The 12,569-nt window shown below is 39.2% G+C and overlaps 1 protein-coding gene and 1 long non-coding RNA gene across 2 annotated transcripts; one reads left to right on the top strand and one right to left on the bottom strand.

Moving 5' to 3' along the window:
• The first annotated feature begins 25 nt into the window (after positions 1–25).
• On the top strand, positions 26–10,296 carry LOC146486357 (uncharacterized). Its single transcript, XM_085100618.1, has 9 exons — positions 26–168; positions 2,525–2,886; positions 4,494–4,561; positions 5,433–5,543; positions 6,168–6,219; positions 6,852–6,971; positions 7,709–7,807; positions 8,189–8,251; positions 9,658–10,296. The coding sequence occupies exons 2-9, from the start codon at positions 2,610–2,612 to the stop codon at positions 9,834–9,836; spliced, it is 969 nt and encodes a 322-aa protein (XP_084956744.1). The 5' UTR covers positions 26–168; positions 2,525–2,609; the 3' UTR covers positions 9,837–10,296.
• Positions 10,015–11,421, bottom strand: LOC146486356 (uncharacterized). The gene is made up of 2 exons (XR_014860390.1): positions 11,032–11,421; positions 10,015–10,990 (listed from the first exon to the last, which is right to left on the bottom strand). It is a non-coding gene; the product is annotated as an uncharacterized LOC146486356 (long non-coding RNA).
• Positions 11,422–12,569: the final 1,148 nt, after the last annotated feature.

Genomic DNA, 12,569 nt, shown 5'->3' with positions numbered 1-12,569 from the left:
TCTTGAAAACGAGGCTCGTCGCCCGCGTCTTTTGGCGGGAAAATTATTTTGACGACAACAAACCAATATTTTCAGCGTGAATCGGCCGTTTGTGTCAAATTTGTGCTTTTTTCTCTTCCTTTCCTCTGCAGTCGTTTTGAAATAGTAAAGTCGCAATTCAAATGTAAGGTAAGATAAAGCTAATTTTAGCTTTACAGTATGAATTGCCACTGATTCTCTGTCGCCAGCGATTTTTGTACTTTGCATTGCAGAATTTACTAAGACAACTTGACGTTGCATTCAGGTTATTTAATCGATCGTCTAATGAATGCATGTATTTTTCCTTGTGTTAAACTAAGCTTACGTAGATAAGTTTATTTCTGAATGATTAACTACAGCTTCGAACAGCTAACTGATATTAGACATATTTGTCCAGGAGCGCCTAACGACAATTTTTTCCAGGCTGTATAATTCATTAAGCTTACGTTTGATGACGTTCACGCAGCTGTGAAGTACTCTGTGTTTAAAAAATTAACTGGCGTAGGAAAAAAGAGCCGCTCCTCACTGCCAGCGAGCTAACCATAGAATTGTTCTTGCCAGCAAGCAGTAGCTTTTGTAGTGAAATGGATAAATGTATTTCCAGCCGGCACATTGATTTGTGCCCCTTTAAAGCTCCTTTATAGAGGGTCGTACAGGGGGGGTCTCTTGCACGGTTCACGAACAGAAAAAATGGCAAATCACGGATCACAGAAATGAAAATTTCGTTTTCAAGCTCTTCACGGGTCACGCAAAACCTTCAGGTCACGGATTACGAAGAATAATTTATTACATTCACGTTTCACGGGAAATAAAATCAGCTAATCACGCATCACGAAAATACCCCTGTACGACCCTCTTTATACACCAGTCAATTAAAATCCCGGCCCGCCGACTCCCGGGACATAGCGGGGATTTAACGCGGCCAAAGCCAGGATTTAACGGTCATGTAACAACACGATGGCCCCGAGGGGCAGGGAAATTAACAAAATGTTGGTTGACCTGGGCCATTGACTGGAAGTGGGGACAACAGCGGGGATTTAACATGAAGGAACATTAAGTAGCCCCTTGCCCTCCTATTTTTTAGGTGATTTTAAACAAAAACAGTCATAAACGTTTCATAACTGGGAAATGACTTAGTTTAATTTAATTAGATAGATAATTAAATCAAGCTCATTTTATGGATTGAGTTACAGGTTTTATGTGCTGAAAGAACCACCTGTGCCAGTTTGATACTAAATCAGAATCTACAAAGTGCTGACAGTTTAAAAATTTTAATGAAAAATCTTATGATACCATGCTAAATGTTATGTCCGTCACAATGTGGTGTTTTCCCCGGAACAATGTTAAATTCCCAGCTGTGTCCTGGGGATTGGGGGGCCGGGGTTTCAATTGACTGATGCATTAATTGCCAGCAACTGTGAAAACTGAAGGTGGTTTGTCAGGACCCTGTGAACATTTAACAGTCACCAAAGAAATTACATACCTTTATTTAAATCATTAAAAGCCAGGATTATTTTCTGATCAAAAACCTATGTTCAAAAATCTGTTTTAAACCGCCATGTTGGTGCCAAAACAAAAGAAAATTTGCTTACATGGTTCACATAAAAATGGAAGTTAACTCCCAGAGGAGAAAAATCTTATTGTTTCTAACCACCAATATGGCCGCCATGACATAACATGCAATCAACCTATTCCCAGCAAGTATCTTGTTTAATAGTGCCAAGAATTCTCAGCCAGCACTAGCTATACATGTATATAGCCCAGGAGTTGATATTTTCAGACATTTTGCATATCGGTTCAGTTCTGTTGAACTCTCCAGTTTGTTGTCTAAAATGGGAAAATTCCTAATTGTTATATCTTGGAAACCCTAACTGCTATAGATGACTGGTTTTAATTTTTTATCATCCTTTTCAAGCTTTTTGAGTCACAACCATATATGACAAGTCACATGATCAGACCAGAAAATTGCCTAAAACTGCTGCATTAATTCATGCATGAAAATTGAAAACAGTGCCAATAGTTAAAGATCGCCAAGGTGTAAGACATGACATACTGATTTCTCAAAATTTGAATTTTTTTAGAAGTGACGTCAAAAACACATATTTGCCCATTTTCTTCAGTAACAAAAACAGTAAATGCTGATGTCATGTTATAAAGAAGGTAACGTTGTAATGTCTCCAACTCATGAAAGAAATTGGAACTGTACGCCTTTTTTCTCAGCATTTTAGGGATTTTTCTCTCTGCTGCACAGTTGGAGACTAGCACTAGTCACATACATGTTATGATGATTTTTAAAATCCATCTGTTTACCCTCATACATTTCACCAATAAAACACCACAAAACAACGAATCACAAAATACCATCCTTAAAAAATCCCCAAGTATTAACAACTGTCATGTTGTAGTTAGGTTAGTCCCCCTTAAGCTTTGTAAGTTTGGAACTTGCACTTTAAATAACTTAATTAAGCATGTTTTGAGGGTTAAAGGGTTTATATCAATCTTTCAGGCTTGCAGAGAACTGGTTAATGTCCAGTCCACTACATGCATGTGGAATGCTTTCTCCAAATCTGTGATTGGAAGATCTGGCAGGTATGAAAATGTTTGGATCTGTCATCTTCCCTCACAGTTTTCTTGAGCTTTACCACAAAACTGCCTCTGAACTGTACACCTTCTTGGTGGAAATAACTAACCATTCCTTGGGTAAGCTGATGCTTGGTAGCCAGTGTATGGTCCAAGGAATCCAGAGGCTTGATGGCTATGGTGAGAAGTTCTTCAGCAGTCTGGCCTTTGTTATAACGTCAAAATGGAAGCTCCTTTTGTTCATATTCACAATGATCTTCTTCATCTTCAGACTACTGCAAAAGACACGTAAGTAAATTGGAGGGCTTGGTGCAAGAGGGTTATTATACATGTGCATTTTTTTACCTTGAAACCTGATCTGCTCCAAATCAACTCTATGGGTATGCAGACTTTAAGATATCGGGTGAAATTAAACTCCCATTTTTATTTTTTGACCTTAAGGTTTTAATGTGGTTAAATGTAATTTAGGCAAGGTTAAAGTCAGCTCAATGCTGGTCAGCGGTCGCCTCTTGTCACGGCTCAGGGGCGACCTTTGTATTCTCTGCTTGGGGGCGCCCCATGGTTCGCATCGCATTTGCTTGCTTGCTGGCCTGCGAGATAGGCCATTTTTGCCACCTGAAGCTCTGGCCGGCTTGTCCCATTCTCTAGCTTGAGTTAATTGGCCTGCTCAATGTCAACTTTTGCTCCCTGCTTCTAATTCGGAGGGTTCGCCCAGCGCCATTGATTGCTGTTCATTTTGCTGGTTCTTGCGTGGTGGCGTCCGTTGCACGATGGTGCTTACATACCAGTGTATCTTGGCTTGGGCCTCTAGGAGTGCCATTCGCTGTGCCTTTCTTGCTGCCCGTCGAACTGACGGTAGTGGCGTGGTAAGTCTATTCCGTTGCAATTCTGTGGGCTTTCTGTCCGATAGTGTTTAAGTGGGTGGTGCTTGAGATTGTTGGATTCGGAGGTCCCTTGCCCCCCGCTGTGTCGCAGGCCCCTCCTTGTTCAAGCACCAAGTGTCAGGGGGGTCGTGATGGTGGCTGCTCGCAGGGTTGCCATGGATACCTCCTTCCCCGTGCCTGATTGCTGTCTGGCCTTACCAACCTTCTAGGCACCAGCTCCCAAGCTCATCTATTGTTGATGAGTTTAAATGTGGCTAAATGTAATTTAGGCAAGGTTAAAGTCAGCTCAATGCTGGTCAGCGGTCGCCTCTTGTCACAGCTCAGGGGCGACCTTTGTATTCTCTGCTGGGGGGCGCCCCATGGTTCGCATCGCATTTGCTTGCTTGCTGGCCTGCGAGATAAGTCATTTTTGCCTGCCGTCTTGTCAAGCTCCTCCCCCCCCCTGTCTCCCCCCCCCCCCCCCCCCCCCCGTTTGGTAAGTATCGTGTCTGGTAATTGTATTCCACTGATTGGGTTCAGTGTGACGGTGCCCTTGGTGGTGGCTGCTCGCAGGGTTACCATGGATACCTCCTTCCCGGTGCCTGATTGCTGCCTGGCTCCACCAACCTTCTAGGCACCAGCTCCCAAGCTCATCTATTGTTGATGAGTTTAAATACGAAAAATTGCCTTACTTCTTTTCCTTGCATAATTCAAGCAAAAGAACAGTCAATAATTTTATTATTGATGCTTGGTTGATTTCTGTCAGGCCACAATGCATATTGACAGTAAACTGACTTGCTTGAGTAATGTTGTCTTGAGGAAACAATTATGAGCTATTTGAAGGAAGTTATATTATTTGGATTTACTTTTAGTCAAAAATGGAGATTACCAGTAGTCTGAAAGCGAAAAGGGAGTGCAGAGTAGATGTGATTTGCAACAAATATTTTGTTGGATCTTAAGAGTGGATCGAGAATAATTGTTTTTTAAAACTGGTGATTTAAATTCAGAGATTTTCGCATCTTCTATTTTCAGGCAAGGAGGTTGAGGTCAAGCCCAACAAAGACAATTTTTTTCTGTCAAGATTATTTAAAATGATCAAGGTATGATCATTTATTTTTATTTTATTTTATCTATTTTTATCTATTAAGCTGGGAAAGAAGAGAATAACGGTACATTACACATTGACCGTTAGTTTTAAAAATAAATAGGAAATGGCTTCCTCGACAACCGAGATCAGATGAATTTGCAGTTAGTTAACTAAAGGTGGTTTGGTAATAAAAACAGTTTTTGCCCAGAGATTTTTTACTTCCTTTTGATTAATTGTTAAAAGAATACAACACCTTTTTAAATGACTTGTGTACATTGTATTCTAATATTTATTTTAAGGACGGTGCCTACTAATAGAGAAGTATTTTTGCGCGGTTTAGGACTATGCGGGAAAAGCATATCTTAGTAGCGGCTATTGAAATCCCAAAAGAAAATTGGGGGTAACCATGCATTTTTCAGAGATAATAAAGCTTAAATTTGGAAAAAAGTGCCATACGTTACTTTGTATTTTCCTGCTTTTTAGAATAATTGTTGCTTCTTTTTGGATACCAAACTCACGTGCTAAGTTCTACTTTCTCCGCATAGTTTTAAACCATGCAAAAATATCCCGGTATTAGTAGGCACCACCCATAGGAAACCCGAGTATCTCCAGATGCGCAGAACGTATGCGCAGTAACAATAGTAGGCACGTGGTCCGTCCTTAAAATTCCTCAATGGAGTTTTGGTTAAAAAGTTTTTTCCTGATTTTTTCATTTTGTTGTACAATTAGGGTAAGTTTATGGAGAGCAGTCAAGCAGTGACTGTCTGAAACCGACTTACTTTAATAATAATTTTAATTATTATTTATAACATTTGACAAAATAATCTACTGGTACAATAGTAATATTTGAAACAATAAACTCTTTTTTATTTTAATATTTGCAGAATGCTCAAAAGCCTGAAATTACTGCAGATATTATATCCCTTATAGAGAAACATAATATTGATGTGAACAGCAAACACCCTAAGTCAGATTCTGGGTTAACTTTGTTTTTGGTGAGTTTTGACTTGAGGACAAATGTTTGTTTAAATAGATGTCATAAACTCGTTCAATGTGTTGTTCCAGAAAATATCCCTACCTCCCCCATGGAAGGTTTTTTAGTTTGAGCCCCCCTCACCCCTCCAGAAATTTCAGTTTAGCTCCATACTTTCCTTTAAAAATGTTGGCTTTTGATACCCCCACCCCCTCAGAATTTCCAATGACCTTTCCTGGGGTGGGTATGGATATTTTCTGGAGCTGCCAATATGTGGAGCAGGTGATTTTACAGAACTTATGATGTTAACATTTCTGAGCAAGGCCAGGAAAGACTTTGAACAAACAAAAAGGATAAGACGCGTGTATATCTATTATGTTGAATCTTCCTGAGTGACCATTCCAGATTGTAAGCAACCATTCTCCCTTGGATGATCACTGAGTCATTAATTATTGTATTTGAATCTCCCAAAAGTATCCCCCAGGACCTGCAAGTGACCTCTTTTCCTGATCTACTTGGTGTATGCTTGTGAGAGCTCCATCTGCAAGGTTTTCATTAAATTTTGTGGTAGGAGTCCAAGCTTCTAATAAAATTCCTGCATCTGTGGAGGAGTATTAATTAACCTTTTGTGTGATTAAATCCTCAGTGTGCCTGCTTGAGTGGGGACAGCTGTCTTATATCATACATGTTAAATAAAGGTACATGACCAGTGCCATAATATGAAGAGCCTGGGGGCAAGAATTTCTTAAGCGACCTGAAAATTTAAAAACGTTGCAATTTGCACCAAAAAAACTTTCTTGTCAAAATGTTACCTGGCTAAAGCAGCATTTTAACCAATATCTTGGAAGAAACTGAAAAATGTCCAAGAACAGCCTCCTGTTTTTGGGGCCTTTAGTGTTCACTCATGCTTTGACAGTAATGAATATTAGTCTTGAAAATGCCTTTTGAATACTCAGCTGTTAGGGCTTTTTACTCATTCTTGTCACCAGACCTCTTCTCAGACAAGTGATTCTTATTCCCAGGATGACCTGGCTTAAATGGAACTTTGCAGACATATTTTGTAATTTTTAACTTCTTATTTGGAGTGAGCATTTACATGTAATAATACTTGTTCCCATTGATTGCCAGTCATCTGGAAACATTTACCACCATTAACATTGGTAGTTGTCAGTTTTTTTGACATCATGGAATTTTAATATTAAATATTAATGGGAAGTTACAGCAGTCATAGTGGAATTTTGTTGCTTAAGGTCCTGGTGTGAGCCCTGCAAGTGGAAAAACTGAAAAGCTCGTTGTAAATGCGTAAATGTTTTTTGTCCATGTGATACAGGTGCAGATATAAATTCTTGCACTGCTTGTGAGGACAGTGCACTTCATCTTGCCAGTTTTTGCTCTGCCACTCAGAATGTCAAAAGTAGTCATGGCATTATTACCTCTCTGTTTGAAGCAGGTAATGTTTTTAAAACATACCATATACTATTCACACTATTTGGCAATACAATAGAGGGATTTAAAATTCTTCAAACAAATGGTTTGTTATTATTTTTGCTTGAATTTGTTTACCTTAGTTTAAAATTGCCTTATTGTTAAGCCCCATAGCCTGGGCTCTCATATGAAACGGGTGGGGTTGCTTGTTGGAAATTTCGAATTAAACCGCTAAAGGAAACCAATCTGGGTTTGGCCCAAGCTTTTTTAGACCCCTAAAAGAGACCATTTTAAAACACGGTCAAATATATATTTTTATATTTCTTCGTGTGCAACCCTAAATGAGACTTCCATGGCTAAATATAGTGGCGTTTTGCACAGAACACCTTAAGTGACACCAAAATCTGGAACTTACACCCTAAAGCGAGACGACGAAAATCCCAACCCCTTTCATATGAGAGCCCTCCTCCCTCCCGTGTTAAGCCTTCAAACCTTTGGACTGGTATTTGAAATACCGGTAGTACTATTCAAAGTTTCCAAAAGTTTGGATTGATTTCGCTTGCTGTAATACCCTCGCTTTCCATTAAACATAACTTTAAAATTCGCGGTATGGAATTAATAGCGAGACTGATAACTTGCGAAGATGTTGTATCAATAACTTGCAACCAGGATAAGCTGGGAGAAGACCTGAAAGGCATGCTGTGGTTTGTCTTCATCTACTCTTTTTTTTACTGCTAGTACTGACTTTCTACTTTTTCTTAGGATGCAAAGTCAACTCCAAAAACTGGCTTGGTAATACTCCACTATGTATTGCTGCCTCATCTGGAAAATGTGACCTTGTACGCCACCTGTTATCTCTAGGTATGTTGAATTGTGCACCTTCTTTCCTTTAGTGACAGTTGGTACTTATCAGATTAATTTCCAGTCCTTGGAAAAGTTGATGAAACATGAAAAAGTCTACACCTTTCAACAAAATCCAGAGTGTTGAGTTAGTCGTGTCCTCTTACACACCTCATCTCCTTCTTTCATCCCTCCCCCTCACCCGCCCCTGTCATGCAAGGTAAACCATCCATATCACCTTTATCTCGATCAAGTATCGTAAGTTACATATATTATAAAACACTATTGAATAGAGCCCTTCTTTTGGTCTTTTCATGGTGTCAGAGGAAAATTTGAAACTGTCGCAAAAATATTATTTTCCGAGTATGACCACAATAATTACATGTATGATTGACTGTTTAGGTGGAGACAAAAATATTTGCAATAATGATGGAATTTACGCCATGGACTTCGCGACAAATGCTGGTAAGTACCTTACACGTCGTCTAAAGGAAGGGCTTACAACTTCAATATTGCCACCAATGTGCTTAAAAAGAGTTCCATGATTTTATAACGTGGATAATTTTAAAATGGTTTTCAGTTGATTGTCAAAAGTAACTTAATGTTTTCTTTGGTTTTTCTTTACTGTGCTCTGTGATTAGCTGGCAAAATTCGCGTCACTTTCACGACCAATCAAGAGCAAAATCGAAGCCAATCGTGACGTGCTCGCACGCGTTTCCCCGCGCTTGTTGCTGATTACATGTAAAAGATTCGAGTTCTTATCGACTCATTATGCCGTTTACATGTACTTCTGCTGTGATTGGCCAGAGTAATTACCTAGGTTTTGGTTTTACGACACTCAGTTAAAAACCACTCTATAAAAATCAATTATGGTGGTATTGGAACGTGCTGATCAAACGGAATAACTAATTTCGTCTCCCAATGAATGTAGACAGTTTATCAATTTTATGTCAGTTACGGCTGTAACTATGTTAAAAGACCTATTTTTCAAATGTTCTCTTTGGACAATTTCTGTTCATCGAAGCTCGTAGTAGTTCTCGGGCAATACAGAACAGGTTCTGTTGACGGAAAAATATTGTGCATATTTGCGCACAAAGTGGAGGTTATTATTAATTTTGTTTCGTGCAATAAGCAAAGGCGAAAGACGAACTTCTCAGTAATCCTTGCTATAACTGTAACTGAATCCTGGGAACTGTCTTCCAGTTTACCCCTGTTTGAAGTGTAGTTGTTGTGGCTGATTTGCTAGTCACTGACGCAAACCGTAAACGGCTGACCATAGTATTACGTGAAAAGGAAATGACGTTTTAGGCCTGTCGTTACGTAGTAAACTGTTTTAAACAAAAGTCAGGCAAGTTCTAATGTCCAACTTTTCCTTCCTTTAAAGTATTGCAAACTGCACCTCCCATTCTACTAAATTAATAGGGTAGCTACCTGTCAAGACGTTCAAGTTAATGCATGGGTCCAGAGAGACCCTGATTAAGTAATGTTAGCTTGATCTGTAGATGAAAAAAAGTTTTAAGTAAGCGTTTACTTGACGGCAAACACAAAAAGAGTCAGCCTGCTATCAGTTCGTGGGTTTCTTATACTCTACGGGAAAGGAAGATATGTATCCTTGTCCCTGTTTAGGGTGTTAATAGAGGCTGTGCTCACAAGGTGAAAAAAAGCAGGCAGCCTGCCGGCATAACTTGAACTGCTGAAGAAATTTAAAGTATTGTTACAAGAACATTATTTTTTTCTAATATGACTGATATATAAAACATGTGTTTTGGAGGGGAAGTATTTCCTTGTCTTTTACCAGGAAAGAATTATTTTCGGAAACTTTGTTGCGGAGCCATTCTTTTCAAAATCTGCCCGCAAATTTATCTACACAGGTCATCTCGACGCAGCAAATTTATTGGCTATTGACGTCGCCAACCCACACGTGTGGGACATTGTCGAACCACATACCCCTCCACGAGTTAAGCTTGGTCTTCAGAGTCCTTCCAAGAAACATTTGGTGTATTCATCCTTCAGAAGGAGACGAATGGATTTCTGTTCTATGGTTAAGTAACGAGCACGCAATGGTATTTCATGTATGGATTCAATGCAGTAATGCGTTGGGATTTAACTGCAAATTAATCTTAATGTTTTTAAGTTACCGCAAAGTCAATCGTTTTACAATCCCGATTAATTTGCAAGCTGGCATCTTAAAGTAACAAGGTGGGGCATAACATCTCATTTCTTTCATAATGGCATTACTTTTATTATCTGTTTGGCAGATGATCATGTGACTCCAACTCGCTCAGTTACACTTTATTTGCCTTGTCGATTTTCGGAGAACTTTAGAGGCGCTATTTGGGTATTTTACGCGTCCTTATTGGTTTTGATGTTGGTGCATTAATTTGACGATTATTCCTTGCTGACATTCTGTAGCCCTGATGCGCCAGCTAAAAGCACGTTTGTACGCCGTGGGAATAACGAATTTTTCTCCTTTCTACTGGTTACTTGTAAATAAAAAAAATGAAAAGTGATTTCTTTCTTCAAGCTGTCATTGATCCCAAATTTTCTCTAAAAAGTCCATAACAAACAAACAAACAAACAAACAAAACAAAAAAAACGACAGGACGAATATAGTAAATAAGATAAGAAAACGGGAACTTTTCCTCTTCTGTCGAACCAACGGGACTGACAGTAATTTCAGAGTTTCCAGTCCTAGTCCAGTTGTACAGCAACCTGTTGTCGCATTAAAACCAAACTCTGTTACCTAGTCTACTGTATTGGCATGAGGGTAATATTTGCAATGTCTTATCAAGCTACTTAGTACTTTAATGAACTAAGTCGTCCCAAATTTAAGTAGCTGTCAATGGCGACCTGCACCGTTTGCAACGCCTCAAAAAGAACGAAAAACAGAACAATGTTCCTAGCCCTAAAAAACAAACTGCTGCTGCAGGTTTTCAGGGTCTAGTGAAATGAGAACTTTTGAAAGGTGCAGGCCTTCTGAAATACTTGACATTTAGAGCGCGCCCTCGACCACCCTTTTCCGGTTTTGATAAGGCACATATAAATGTAAGTCCTATGTGTTGTTCTGCATGAATAGGTCAGAATGTGAACAACGCAGTGATGATAATAATGAAGATGACTAGAGCTCAGAAAATGTTTGAGCCTTCATCGAGCTTTCACTTTCCTTCTGTTTGCCTTTTAAGCAGATGCTAGTGTCCCAGCCAACTGGGCTATGAAGCCCCTAAATTTATCGACTGTATAATGACATCTGATGGTAATGTACAGAGATGTTATAAACTGCGGGTGAAACGATGATTGGTAAAGCGATCTCGGCACTGGCCAAAACACCCGCGTGGGTGTTATTAACTTATAGCCAAGAACTGATAGTACTGATGATTATCTATTTTCTCTTGAAAAAGTCATGATCGAACAAAGTTAGAAAACAGCTCAGTCTGCTTGAGAATTAAGAGACTTAGTCACATAGAACTGAAAAAGGTGTTGGGAAGCAATTCTTCCACAAACCCCTGAAATAGGTTGGATGTGGACACTAATTGGAGGAACTGTATCAGCCCTCCCGTTGATACCAGTCCTGCGACTGAAGGGATCACCCTGTTTAAATATCAATTATTATTATTATTATTATTATTATTATTATTATTATTATTATTATTATTATTATAGCAGTTAAAACGTATTAAGAGTGGCAGATGTATTTGACTTCTCTCACTTTTGACCAGAAATAGGGTGCACTGAAAACGCTTAGTGTTGCTTCATTATCATCTTATTTTTTATGAAAATGTGATGACGCACTTAGCTAATACTGTACTTCTTCAAACAAGCGCCCACGCTCTAATAAGCGCCCTCTCTCTAATAAGCGCCCACCTCGACCAAAATAGCAAATAAGTGCTCCCCTCGAATAAGCACCCCCCCTCACGTTCTTAAATGGTAAAGATATCACAAAGAAAGCCTGTTTCTATTGTCAATCTTATAATCTTTTAAACTTCAGCTACACCGGCATCAGTGAGAACAGCTTCTTCTCCGCTGAGTCAATTTCAGTTATTTCTAGATTCTATCTCCATGTACTTGCAGAGTTCTTTGATGTGCATTAACTGTTCTTTTAATTTCTGCCCTATTGCCGTGCTCTTTGTAAATGCCGTAAACTTCTCAGGTACAACATATCATATCGCCTGTCAGGCATATCACTGACGAGGATCATGTAAAAAAAATCGACATTTTATAAACATGCATACCGGTACATCTGTACGTATACCGAGACTGCGGTATTCACAGAATAAAGTTTAATGTTTATTACATTTACATGGATAATCATAGATTTTTTCCGTATGATTTGATTTAGCCAAAATAACGTTATAGTTTATTGAAAGAAAAACGTAATAAGCGCCCCCTCCCTCCCTCCCGGTACCATACGATATCTTCGTTACAATAAGAGCCTGTGATGTCGTCCTTCTCCATTTTTTTCCCTAATTGTAAATTGTATCTAGGGTGTAGCATTTCTCCTTTGGCGTGTAAATTGTAAATCCTGCTCTCAGTCTACGTTTTTTAAGGCGATGAGCTCACAAGCCCTTAACCACCGGAAGATGATGATGTCTTTTCTTACCCCACCCATTGCTGCTTCGTCTCGAGCAAAGATTTCTGGAGGGAAATGCGATTAAATTAACAAACTTAATGGTCAAAAGCTGGGCGTCATTTGGGCGAGTGTGATACTTTTGATGTTCTTTCGGTCATATTTAAGAATAGTTATCGTTTGCGGGATTACAGCTCGTTTATTCTGGCTTAGTCTGCG

Source organism: Pavona decussata, unplaced genomic scaffold (assembly GCF_977016875.1).
Source record: "Pavona decussata unplaced genomic scaffold, jaPavDecu1.1 SCAFFOLD_21, whole genome shotgun sequence".
NCBI lineage: Eukaryota > Metazoa > Cnidaria > Anthozoa > Scleractinia > Agariciidae > Pavona > Pavona decussata.
This window is presented reverse-complemented; position numbering and strand designations above follow the sequence as displayed.

Coding starts and splice junctions, on each gene's coding strand:
- LOC146486357 (XM_085100618.1), top strand. CDS start 2,610: ATGAAAATGTTTGGATCTGTCATCTTCCCTCACAGTTTTCTTGAGCTT. Junction 2,887..4,493: donor CAGACTACTGCAAAAGACAC/GTAAGTAAATTG, acceptor TTCTATTTTCAG/GCAAGGAGGTTGAGGTCAAG. Junction 7,808..8,188: donor ACGCCACCTGTTATCTCTAG/GTATGTTGAATT, acceptor TTGACTGTTTAG/GTGGAGACAAAAATATTTGC.